The sequence below is a fragment of the Gigantopelta aegis genome, chromosome 3 (genome assembly GCF_016097555.1).
Source record: "Gigantopelta aegis isolate Gae_Host chromosome 3, Gae_host_genome, whole genome shotgun sequence".
Lineage (NCBI taxonomy): Eukaryota > Metazoa > Mollusca > Gastropoda > Neomphalida > Peltospiridae > Gigantopelta > Gigantopelta aegis.
The window spans coordinates 66,481,532-66,495,449 of record NC_054701.1 but is presented as its reverse complement, the minus strand read 5'-3'; the positions used below and the strand labels follow the sequence as shown (position 1 = coordinate 66,495,449).

Genomic DNA, 13,918 nt, shown 5'->3' with positions numbered 1-13,918 from the left:
ATAAAAATTAACGCGAGACATAATTATATGGTTAGGTGTGATGTAATAGGGTTCGTGTTTTTTTATGAGCGGTTGCAAACCATTGACATTTTTTTTTAGAGGAAACCCGCTGTCGCCACATAGGCTACTCTTTTACGACAGGCAGTAAGGGATCTTTTATTTGCGCTTCCCACAGGCAGGATAGCACAAACCATGGCCTTTGTTGAACCAGTTATGGATCACTGGTCGGTGCAAGTAGTTTACACCTACCCATTGAGCCATGCGGAGCACTCAGTCAGGGTTTGGAATCGGTATCTGGATTAAAAATCCCATGCCTCGACTGGGATCCGAACCCAGTACCTACCAGCCTGTATACCGATACCCTAACCACGACGCCACCGAGGCCGGTAGTGATATCTGTAATAAAAACATATTTATTTGTGTTCAAAAATATATTAACCAAACACATCGTTTTGATTAAAATAGTCTAATGGTTTGACTGCACATGTACTTCTTGGTTTCTTTTCTAGTTTCTTTCAAAATCCTGTTGTACATAATACTCTCTCTTTTCTGAAATTGATTGTTATTAAAATACATTTGCATACAAATTATATATTTATACATTATATTATATTAAGTAGTTGTCGCCATTATATTGTATATATATAGTAGAGGACCTAGTAAGTTTGCAAACTTGTGCCCAAACATTTTGTTGTCTATGCAATGAAATATGTTTTCAATCAATTTATTTTTAAAGAACATGCCATAAATTTGACACCTTTAAACCGGAAGAATCTGGGTGGGTGGGTGGTTGGTTGGTTGTGTTTTTGTTTACAATATTTAAAGAAAATGCCGAAAATATTTACTGGCCCTTAATTAATTTTGATGAGTCTCTCTCTCTCTCTCTCTCTCTCTCTCTCTCTCTCTCTCTCTCTCTCTCTCTCTCTCTCTCTCTCTCTCTCTATATATATATATATATATATATATATATATATATATATATTACACCTGAATACATACTCACCCCTGATGAACTTCACAGTCTCTGAAATAACAACACAAGATAAATATTATATTGTATAGAAATAATATTATTTTGTAAAATTACTATCAGCGATGGCGAAATAAAGTTGGCGACGACTGTGTTCCCAGGATGCCCCGCTCCACCACCGTAATTATTCTAATACTAGCTGTGTCCAGCTTGTTAATAACATGACTGAACAAAACCACACTTTTCGGTCCTACGTATTGCATTAAAAAAAACTTAATCAGAGAAAGGCGAAAATAGTTGATATTTAACGACAACTCGGCACATTTCTAAAGTATGATTATATATATGAATGGGAGGATGGGGAGGGGGGGGGGGGATTGGGACCATCGAGGGCGATCGATCTTATAATTGATCGCGCTCTTACACTGAACTAGATCCCGTCCCACTTATTTGACATATAACGTTTTTGGCAAGTGGAGTTTCTAAGGTGGGGGGGGGGGGGGGGATGTCGAGATATGGTGCCCTGTAAAATGCAGTAAACATAGAAAATTTGTTTCCGCAGAACGGTTGCAAACACTGATCCCCTCACCACCACCCCCATGTATACGACCTTGTACTGCTTTTGATATAACAACTGGAACGAAAGAAAGAAAGAAATGTTTTATTTAACGACGCACTCAACACATTTCATTTACGGTTATATGGCGTCAGACATATAGTTAAGGACCACACAGAGTTTGAGAGGAAACCCGCTGTCGCCTCTACACGGGCTACTCTTTCCGATTAGCAGCAAGGGATCTTTTATTTGCGCTTCACACAGGCAGGATAGCACAAACCATGGCCTTTGTTGAACCAGTTATGGATCACTGGTCGGCGCAAGTGGTTTACCAATTGAGCCTTGCGGAGCACTCACTCAGGGTTTGGAGTCGGTATCTGGATTAAAAATCCCATGCCTCGACTGGGATCCGAACCCAGCACCTACCAGCCTGTAGACCGATGGCCTAACCACGACGCCACCGAGGCCGGTTAGTTGGAACGAGACCCGTCAACCTATAGAACCTCTGTCGAGCGCTCTACCACTGAAATACATCCGCCTCTATGTGTCTGACGCCATATAACCGTAAATAAAATGTGTTGAGTACGTCGTTAAAATAAAACATTTCCTTCCTCTACAAACCCCACACTCGCCTCTTATAAGTCCAAGAGTGGACTACTACGATCAACGTTAGCCCTCTGTCCCTATAGAACATTACCAAATAATTTAAATGATAGACTGTTTATACATAAATAAATAAAAATAAAATAATAATAAAAAGGCACGAAGCAGACGACTTACTGACAATGCCTGACGCCAATATACCGGGTTTCATTTCAGGGTCATACTTCGACAAGACATTTGTCTTGATCCGCGTCACAGAGGTAACGGGGTGCACGTCCGTATCTTAAACACGAAAACAAGGCAACAAAGTAAATCAACCACACCAAGGAAATAATCACTAGACTTAAGTAATAGTCAGTAGTAATTAGAAATGTAAAATTTTACACCGAGTTTTTGTTTGAGAAGAGGTTTAGTCCATAACAGCTCTTTTTAAAAATGCCAGAGACGCAGCTTTTAAATGTAACAACAAAAAAAACCTAAAAAAAAATGTTTGTAACGCAAAACCTTTGGGGCTAGTGGAAAATGAGAAAATAGATATGTTTTTGTAACACTGCATTGGTGTTTGTGTTTTGCGTGAATAAATTATTCCTCAGCCATAGGAAGAAAATCTGCATTATAATCTATTCTAATTATCTAAATATTAAAAATACTGGAAAATGCAACTTTAGGAAACACCTATACAAATACAATAACATTTGTAAAATGTAAATGTCTTAAAACAATCACGTTGAAATATATACATGTAATCATAGTACTCTGTGTCTCAACTTACCTTTCCTGGGAATGATGACATTGACGCCATTTTGATTCTCATGTGCAAACGTCTTGTCTGGATATCTCAACGTGGGTCTGCTTGTAGACTTTGAAGTGGACGACAGCTTCGCTGGCGTGATTCGTATCCTGGGAATCTTAGTAGTATCTCGTGATCCAGAAATCGGCTTTACGAGAGTATTGGGATGTTTCAGGTTATGCAATCGTGCTGCTTGCTGAAGCTGAAGTTGCTGTTTGAACTTCTGATGCTGGTGTGCTTTATCACGATGTTGAAGACCTCCTAATCCCTGTGCTAATTGTTGTCGTTGTTGGTGGTGCTGGTGCAGTTGCTGGTGTGGTTGTTGAAGGCCTAATCCCTGAGCCAGTTGTTGTTGCTGGTGCTTCTGCTGTTGATGCCGTGGTTGTTGAAGACCCAAACCCTGTGCCAATTGTTGTTGTTGCTGCTGCTGAAACAACAACTGTTGCTGTCCTCTCTGTTGTCCTGTCTGACTATGCACATTAACCTGCGGTCTGTTGTTCTGCCGAGCATGGTGTATTTGCTGCTGATGGACTAGCTGCTGGTGTTTGCCTCCACTATTCAATCCAAATCTTTTGCCCAGAACAGAAAATTGCTGTTGCCTCTGCCGCACAGCTTGATGGCGCAAGTTGAAGTTCCTTGAAACGAACTGTTTGTTATGGTGTCCTTTCTGAACTAGAAATCTACCATTCGGTAGTTTGTGTACTGTCTGTCTCTGTCTAACCCAGGGTTGCTGGTTGCTAAACTGTTTTCTGTTTGGACCTACTAATACACGTTGCTGGTGAACCCCAAGATTGTTATTTACGACCTGGGCGACTGGACCTCTTGTCCTGAAACCTGTTGGTCTCTTGACTTGAAGCCGAGGATCTCTCCTAACAGGATGCTGTATGACGTGCACCTTATTGTTTGTTCCTCGTTGGTTGTGCCACGTGTTCTGGTTGACAGGGTAACCGCGCTTGATCTGTTTGTTACTGAGCGGCATGGAATTTGCGTATTTGACCCCAGGTGGGTAATAGTAGTACTGACGGCGAGGGGGAGGTCCCATGCGGTTGATTGGTGCTGACTGCACTGCCATCGGACGTGCCGCGAATCGAGGCCGCATCTGGTAGTGCATATGTCGAGCTGAAAAATATTTTCTAAAATTTAAACTCATATTTCCTTGAAGAACATAGTGCTTTTGATTTCAACAAGATACAATTGTCCAACACATCACTGTCAATTTCTTGGTGTTGCATGCAGTAAACCATGATCATGTATCTGTCATACATTAATATGAGTTATATGTATATGCTGTGATATAATAATATGTATGTACTCTAGGACCATTGGTTTAAGTATGAGAAATAAAATATTTATCTAACTTTAAATATTTATAAGCCAATGCACTAAACTATATTTACAGCATAAATAACGTTTTCAAAATAAAACATTTCGCTTATAAATATCGATGAAGATAGAGCTCTGTGCATAAAAAATATTTCTAATGACGTTTAGTAACGACATCAAAATTGTATATAATATAATTACCATTATAGGAAACTGCTCCTTGCACAGTGCACAATAAAATTAACGTGACTAATCTTGCCATTTTGTTAACAGACGACAGTTCTCTTCCCCTCTCTTTCTCTGTTTTGAACTCTTTCCTTAACAAAGTTTAATAATATTTTACACAGTCCTGACCTATATTTTCTTGGAACACCTGATAAATGTCTTCCTGGTAAAAGCGACAAATGTTCTCTTGAAAATATAAATAAAGATGACCTTGGAAACACTTAATCCCTTTCTTGGAATTGGCGACAGAACTTTGGGAGGACTTTTAAAAACTGTCAAAGCCTAGGGAGTATAAAATCCAGGAACTAAAAGATCCTGTGGCTAATGTCTTCCTGAACTCAAATCCTGCCTGGTTATTACACCCACAGATTAATCGTTTTTAATTAAAATCTTCCTGATGACACATGTTGTCCTTTCAGATACAATTCTCCCTGGAACTAAGGTCCGTGCTCTTCTTGAATACGCCGGTAGCCTCAGGTATACTTTGTCTTCTCCCCTGGACAAGACGTGGAGCCACACCCTGGATACAACAAACCCCTCTCAAGCCTCTCTATGGACACGACAAGCCTCTCCCTGGACCTCCTGCTTCCCCTGACAGACGTCTTCCTGGGCAGACGAGAGGTCAGTGCAATTGCGCAGTTACAGGCTAGAAGGCTGGAACAAGATTGATTAACTTCGGTAAATCATCGGCAATGGAACAAAACTGATAATAAACTATACAGTACAATCAAAATGTTGAAGGACCGACACAGATTTGATGCTATGTTTATGTGACCGTTAAGCTCTGAAGAAAATATTAAAGCTAGTTATGATTCTAACCATTGATATATATATATATATATATATATATATATATATATATATATATATATATATATATATATATATTTAGAATCTTAAATAACTTTAATATTTTCTTCTTTCTTCAGGCTAAATGAAACGTGACTTAAACACACCTGTTCTGATAACACTCAAATTGGTTATCCGAAAAAAAATATCTGCACGCGACAGGTGAGCTATAAAATTTTGAACAGTTAAAATGATATAACATTTTAATCAATACAGTAATTAAGAAAAGAAAAACCCGGATGTAATTATGACTTTCACATTAGTGCGCCATAAACGTATTTATTAATAGTCCTACGGCCATAGCAGGAGCCATATAAAGGTTGAATAGAGTGTTAATGCGTTTTTAAAAAATAAAAATTACATGTCGGTAACACTATGGAAGACGGTATTGAGAAACATGTATTGCTCAAGGTGTATATTTATCGGTTATAAAAGTAAAATCAAATTGATTTCAAGAAATTATTTATTTATTAAAACCATTTTATTGGGTGCGCCCAAGCATTTTAATTTTTTCCGCGAGAAAATATACATATATTATACACACTCAATCATCACTCAAAATACTTGTCTATATCTCTTTGTCTGTCTGTCTGTCTCTGTCTGTCTGTCTGTCTGTGTCTATCTCTCTCTGTCTCTGTCTGTCTCTCTCTCTGTCCTCTGTCTCTGTCACCACGACTGGTATATCAAAGGCTGTGGTATGTACTACCCTGTCTCTGGGATGGTGCATATAAATGCGTCAGGCATTGTCAGTAAGCCTTTTTATTATTATTTTATTTTTATTTATGTATGTATAAACAGTCTATTATTTAAATTATTTGGTAATGTTCTATAGGGACAGAGGGCTAACGTTGATCGACTCCAAACCCTGAGTGAGTGCTCCGCAAGGCTCAATTGGTAAACCACTTGCACCGACCAGTGATCCATAACTGGTTCAACAAAGGCCATGGTTTGTGCTATCCTGCCTGTGGGAAGCGCAAATAAAAGATCCCTTGCTGCTAATCGAAAAGAGTAGCCCATGAAGTGGCGACAGCAGGTTTCCTCTCTCCATATATGTGTGGTCCGTAAGCATATGTCTGACGCCATATAACCGTAAATAAAATGCGTTGAGTGCGCCGTTAAATAAAACATTTCCTTCTTTTCTCTCTTTCTCTCTCTCTCTCTCTCTCTCTCTCTCTCTCTCTCTCTCTCTCTCTCTCTCTCTCTCTGTGTGTGTGTGTGTATGTGTGCGTGCATGTGCGTGTGTGTGTGTGTACACATGTATATATACACATGCATATAATAATAATAATAATAATAATAATAATCCTGTTCATTGTATGACTACTTTTATTTCCAAAGCGAAGAACTAAAGAAAAGAAAACGTATTGCCGAAAGAGGGTTCTTTGACTACTTCCGGTTTATTACGTCTTGGTCGAAATATTCTTTTGATTCTATCACTCGAGGCGATGACTTTTATACTCTTGTAAATCATTGTGCAAAATGTATATTTTATTTTGACACCATCGACACATGTGACCCTTTTGATTGATAACCGCAATTTATTTTGTAAGATTTGACGAATGAACTTCGCCCGAGCTACCCTAAAACATTTTTTTTTTTGCCGATAACAGTTTATTTTGACGTAGAAACAAAGGAAAACATATTTTTGAAAATCGCATAAAAAATAAGCATTTTGAGTTTTGGTGAAAAATATGTCCACCGTAATTGAAAGTACTCGTACATTTTATGGTTTAATTGGGACTGGAGATGTTTGGTTATTTTTATTAATCTATCGCTACTTGTTGACGATTCACTTTATTAACGTTTCTGTTGGCGCACACTTTTTTAATTTCTTATATTTCGTTAAATTTTATTATTATATTTGTAAATCATAACACCGTTGTTATTTAATGAACTAAACAGAAATAATTTGATTATACAGAATGTTTGTTTTATTTAACGAAACGACTATTAAAACATGTTGACTAATCAATCGCTGTCTATTGGTTGTCACATTTGGTCTTCAGGGGAAATCTGCTACAATTTTGGATTAGCAGCTTGGGATTTTTATATGCGCTTTCCCACAGACAGGACAGCAGTTACCAGGGCATTTGATATACCAGTCGTGGGATGCTGGTTGGGAAAGAAAAAACAAAAATCAGAAAATGGATCCACTGAGAGAGTTCGAATCTTCGGAACAACCACCTCAGTAGTAGTAGTAGTAGTAGTAGTAGTAGTAGTAGTAGTAATAGTGGTAGTATTAGTAGTAGCAGTAGTAGTAGTGTATTATATGTAATAGCAGTAGTAGTAGTAGTAGTAGCAGTAGTGGTAGTGGTAGTAGTAGTAGTAGTGTAGTAGTAGTAGTAGTAGTAGTAGTAGTAGTAGTAGTACTAGTAGTAGTAGTAGCAGCAGTATCAGTATCAGTAGTGGTAGCAGTAGTAGTAGTACTACATGTAGTAGCAGTAGCAGTTGTAGTAGTAGTACGTAGTAATAGTAGTAGTAGTAGTAGTAGTAGTAGTAGTAGTGTAGTAGTAGTAGTAGTAGTAGTAGTGTATTGTAGTAGTAGTAGTAGTAGTAGTAGTAGTAGTAGTAGTAGTAGTAGTAGTAGCAGCAGCAGCAGCAGTAGTAGTAGAATTAGTAATATATTGTTAAGTAACTTTAAAAAAATGCATGTAATACAATGTTTTATGTATGTAATAAATTTGCAATCTAAAATCCAGACGAAAGCAACTAAAAGACGTCCAACCTGCGAGCTAAAGGCTCACTGGCGTCAGCGGTGTTGTAGTTAAGCTATCAGACATAAGGCTGGCAGGTACTGGGTTCGCAGTCCTGTACCGGTTCCCTCTCAGAGCGAGTTTAACGACTCTATGGGTAGGTCTAAAGGGCCGTTCACACCAAAACCAGATTTAGGTGCGTTTTACGGGTGTGGTAGCCGAACGAAATTGGCTTTGACGTTATTTCATTGAACTATTCACACAGAAACCGTGTGGGGAGAAAAAAAAACCCGCATGTGGTAAACGGACTGGTAACCGCAGCGATCGCTCAGTGACAGCTTTTCGTGCTATAAACGATGCGTTATTTGGTTGTCAAACTGCCAGCCACGTGAAACGTCTTCACAATACATGTATATACTAAGCGTTTGTGTGTATTTATTTATTTATTTATTTATTTATTTATCTACTTATGTTCTGATCGATGAGCCTCATTATATACTCAACTTGTCTGCATATCATTATCAGTGGTAGGTAATATCCTGTGCATATAAAATATCACTTGCTACTAATGGAAAACTGTGGCGGGTTTCCTTTCTAAGATTATTTGCCAAATTACCAAATGTTACACATCCAATAGCCGATGATTAATAAATCAACGTGCTCTAGTAGTGTCGTCAAACAAAACAAACGATATCTCACTACATGTTTCCAATAAACGTCTTTGTTAAACGTGAAATACCATAGTTTCTTATGACTGTTTTAGTTTAAATAATTAACAGACGCTTGCGAGTTCTTTTTAGTTTGTTTGCATTTTTTAACGTTTTTGTTTTAATGTACACATCGCACGTATATAGTGTAAATGCTCTCATTGTGGCCGTACCGCAAGCATTTACCTCATACAGTGTACATTTTCTTACTAGAAAGTGTATTTTATTGTAACTGCACCACACGCATTTGTCGCATCCAGTGTAAATGTTCTTATTGAAAAACAGAGTGTTTTATTGTAACTGCACCGCACGCATTTGTCGCATCCAGTGTAAATGTTATTATTGAAAAAAACCCAGGTTGTTTTATTGTAGCAGCACCGCACGCATTTGTCGCATCCAGTGTAAATGCTATTATTGAAAAACAGTGTTTTATTGCAGTAGCACGGCACGCAATTGTCTCATCCAGTGTAAATGCTATTACTGGAAAACAGAGTGTTTTATTGCAGCAGCACCGCACGCAATTGTCGCATCCAGTATAACTGTTATTATTGAAAAACAGAGTGTTATATTGTAGCAGCACCGCACGCATTTGTCGCATCCAGTGTAAATGCTACTATTGAAAAACAGAGTGTTATATTGTAGCAGCACCGCACGCATTTGTCACATCCAGTGTAAATGTTCTTATCGAAAAACAGAATGTTTTATTGTAGTAGCACCGCACGCAATTGTCGCATCCAGTGTAAATGTTGTTATTTAAAAACAGAGTGTTTTATTGTAGCAGCACCGCACGCATTTGTCACATCCAGTGTAAATGTTCTTATCGAAAAACAGAATGTTTTATTGTTGTAGCACCGCACGCAATTGTCACATCCAGTGTAAATGTTGTTATTTAAAAACAGAGTGTTTTATTGTAGCAGCACCGCACGCACTTATTGCATCCATTGTAAATGTTCTTATTAAAAACCAGACCTGAAATTTCGGAGGAGCCATGGTGTTGTAACATTGATAAAATTGGTTGACAAATTATAATACACATTACGTCCCCTGGATTATTTTAAATATTAATTTAATATAATTAATTATACACATATTTTGATTTTAATAGTATCAACTATTTTGTTTATATAATTTACACGAGTCTTGATTATATTGATATTAGTTTGAAGAATATTATCTAATACACATAATTAGGTTTATTGTTTTAGTATTAATACATACGAATACTATTATTACATATACACATATCTTGATTAATTTTAGTATTAGTTCAACAGAATATAATATACACATATTTAAAAAATAATTTCAGTTCTGTCAAATAATTACGTGTAAATATATCTGAATTAATTCAGTATTATTATTATTATTAGGTATTATTAGTTTAGTATTATTATTGTATATACACATATTTTTAACAAATCAATTGCAATATTGTTCAAAATAATTACGTATCAATATATCTGGATTATTTTAGTACTACTAGTAATTCAAACGAATATTACATATAGAGCTGAATCCAGTTGGCTCGAACCCCGTCGATGCTCGAGAAAGTGTTCGACTCATTGGGTAGTTCGACCTAACCATTCGGGACTTTTTGGTTCGAGCGTTGTGGTATATTCGATCCTTCCGAGTTGACCCAACGAAATTCTACTTTATATGAATTGTCTTAGTACATTATTATAGAATATTACGTAAACAAAAAACTTGATTATTTTTAATACTTTTAGTATTACGTCAACAGAATATTACACATACACATATTTTGATTAATTATAGTATTAGTTGAAACGAATATTACAAATACACATATCTTGATTATTTTAGTATTAATTCAGACGAATATTACATATACATATACCTTGATTAATTTTAGTACTGTCCAAAATAATGTTATATGTACACACGCATTTTTATGAATTTTAGTACTGTCCAAAATAATATTACACACACACACACACACACACACACACACACACACACACACACACACACACACACACACACACACATACATACATATACATATACATATACATATATATATATATATATATATATATATATATATATATATATATATATACATGTATATATATATATAATGATTATTTTTCTATTAGTTTTCACTTGAATATTACATATGCATATACTTTGATTGATTTTAGTATATACATACTTTGATTAATGGTTAGTACTGTCCAAAAAATATTACATATACAAATAGTTGTATGTTGAATAATGTTAGTATTAATTCAAAGAAGTATTATATATAAACATATTTTGATTAATGTAATATTATTTTAAAATGTATATACGTTTACACACATCTTAATTATTTTAGTATTAATTCAAAATAACATTGCATTTATACATCATTTTAGAACTGTTCAAAAGAATATAACATATACACATATCGTATTTGTTTTAGTACTGTTCAAAAGCCATTTACATATATACAGATCTTCACTGTTTTAGTACTGTACGAAAGCTTGTTACATATACACATATCTTCACTGTCTTAGTACTGTTCAAAAGCCTGTTACATATACACATATCTTCACTGATTTAGTACTGTTCGAAAGTCTATTACATATACACATATCTTCACTGTCTTAGTACTGTTCAAAAGCCTATTACATACACACATATCTTCACCCAGTTTAGTACTGTTTAAAAGCCTATTACATATACACATATCTTCACCCGGTTTAGTATTGTTCAAAAGCCTGTTACATATACACATATCTTCACTGATTTAGTACTGTTCGAAAGCCTATTACATATACACATATCTTCACTGTCTTAGTACTGTTCAAAAGCCTATTACATACACACATACCTTCACCCGGTTTAGTACTGTTCAAAAGCCTATTACATATACACATATCTTCACTGTCTTAGTACTGTTCAAACGCCTATTACATATACACATATCTTCACCCGGTTTAGTACTGTTCAAAAGCCTATTACATATACACATATCTTCACTGTCTTTGTACTATTCAAAAGCCTGTTACATATACACATATCTTCACTGTTTTAGTACTGTTGAAAAGCCTGTTACATATACACATATCTTCACTGTTTTAGTACTGTTCAAAAGCATGTGACATATACACATATCTTCACTGATTTAGTACTGTTCAAAAGCCTATTACATATACACATATCTTCACTGTCTTAGTACTGTTCAAAAGCCATTACATATACACATATCTTCACTGATTTAGTACTGTTCGAAAGTCTATTACATATACACATATCTTCACTGTCTTAGTACTGTTCAAAAGCCTATTACATACACACATATCTTCACCCGGTTTATTACTGTTCAAAAGCCTATTACATACACACATATCTTCACCCGGTTTAGTACTGTTCAAAAGCCTGTTACATATACACATATCTTCACTGATTTAGTACTGTTCGAAAGTCTATTACATACACACATATCTTCACTGTCTTAGTACTGTTCAAAAGCCTATTACATACACACATATCTTCACTGTTTAGTACTATTCAAAAGCCTGTTACATATACACATATCTTCACTGTTTTAGTACTGTTGAAAAGCCTGTTACATATACACTATCTTCACTGTTTTAGTACTGTTCAAAAGCATGTGACATATACACATATCTTCACTGATTTAGTACTGTTCGAAAGCCTATTACATATACACATATCTTCACTGTCTTAGTACTGTTCAAAAGCCTGTTACATATACACATAACTTCACCCGGTTTAGTACTGTTCACAAGCCTATTACATATACACATATCTTCACCCGGTTTAGTACTGTTCAAAAGCCTGTTACATACACACATATCTTCACCCGGTTTATTACTGTTCAAAAGCCTATTACATACACACATATCTTCACCCGGTTTAGTACTGTTCAAAAGCCTGTTACATATACACATATCTTCACTGATTTAGTACTGTTCGAAAGTCTATTACATATACACATATCTTCACTGTCTTAGTACTGTTCAAAAGCCTATTACATACACACATATCTTCAACCGGTTTAGTACTGTTCACAAGCCTATTACATATACACATATCTTCACCCGGTTTAGTACTGTTCAAAAGCCTGTTACATATACACATATCTTCACTGATTTAGTACTGTTCGAAAGCCTATTACATATACACATATCTTCACTGTCTTAGTACTGTTCAAAAGCCTATTACATATACACATATCTTCACCCGGTTTATTACTGTTCAAAAGCCTATTACATATACACATATCTTCACTGTTTAGTACTATTCAAAAGCCTGTTACATATACACATATCTTCACTGTTTTAGTACTGTTCAAAAGCCTGTTACATATACACATATCTCGACTTTTTGTACTGTTCAAAAGCCTGTTACATATACACATATATCCACTATGTTAGTACTGTTCAAAAGCCTGTTACATATACACATATCTTCACTGTTTAGTACTGTTCAAAAACCTGTTACATATACACATAAATGATGTTAAATACTAATATTAAAATCTTAGTGTTAGTTCAAAATAATATTACATATACACTTCTCTTAATTATTTTAATATTAGTTCAAATACATATACACGAATCTTGATTATTCTAGTATTAAATCAAAATAATAACAGCAACTGCATATACACATATTTTGATTATTGATTACTTTTAGTATCATAATACACATAATATATTTTACATTTATTACACATACACAGCTGTTGATCATTTGTAATATTGATTGAATCATAAAATCATACCTTGATTATCATGTTGAGAGAAGGTCTCTTCGCACCTCAGCGGACTGGTATATCCCAGGTGAGCTGTTACCGTGACACACGGGCCGCAGGTGTAGGCTAGTATGAAATATGTGTTAAGGTGTGAAGGACTTCTTTGCCGGCTATGATCGATGGCTGTCTTCAGTCAGTGAGATCTGTTTGAACTCCAACACTGGGCCAATAGGCTAAATGATTATTGTATCGAACTTTCACCCGTTCAGGTAGGCGCGGGAGTTAGGTAATCGAGTCTTAAGGTTGAGAGGCTCAGGTATGGGATCGCCCACAGAGTTCCCAGGCGCGTAGGCAGGCTTGGTGGTGGTGGTTGTGGTTGTGGGGTCAAACCCCAACCCCGATTCATGAATATTTGTTTTTACTGAATTTTTCGAAAGAGCAAAAACTTCGCTTGCCACAGTCTGCTCCCCACC

At 35.9% G+C, this 13,918-nt stretch overlaps 1 protein-coding gene across 1 annotated transcript in view; it reads right to left on the bottom strand.

The window, feature by feature from the left end:
- The window catches only part of LOC121368550, a 30,684-nt gene extending 17,070 nt beyond the window's left edge, over nt 1–13,614 (bottom strand). Inside the window, exons 1-5 of the mRNA XM_041493287.1 lie at nt 13,476–13,614; nt 4,444–5,121; nt 2,902–4,038; nt 2,307–2,411; nt 1,004–1,024 (exon numbers count right to left, since the gene is read on the bottom strand). Coding sequence (XP_041349221.1) covers nt 1,004–1,024; nt 2,307–2,411; nt 2,902–4,038; nt 4,444–4,504 — 1,324 coding nt within the window. The 5' untranslated portion in view covers nt 4,505–5,121; nt 13,476–13,614. The remainder of the gene's footprint in view (nt 1–1,003; nt 1,025–2,306; nt 2,412–2,901; nt 4,039–4,443; nt 5,122–13,475) is intronic.
- Between the last annotated feature and the right edge of the window lie 304 nt (nt 13,615–13,918).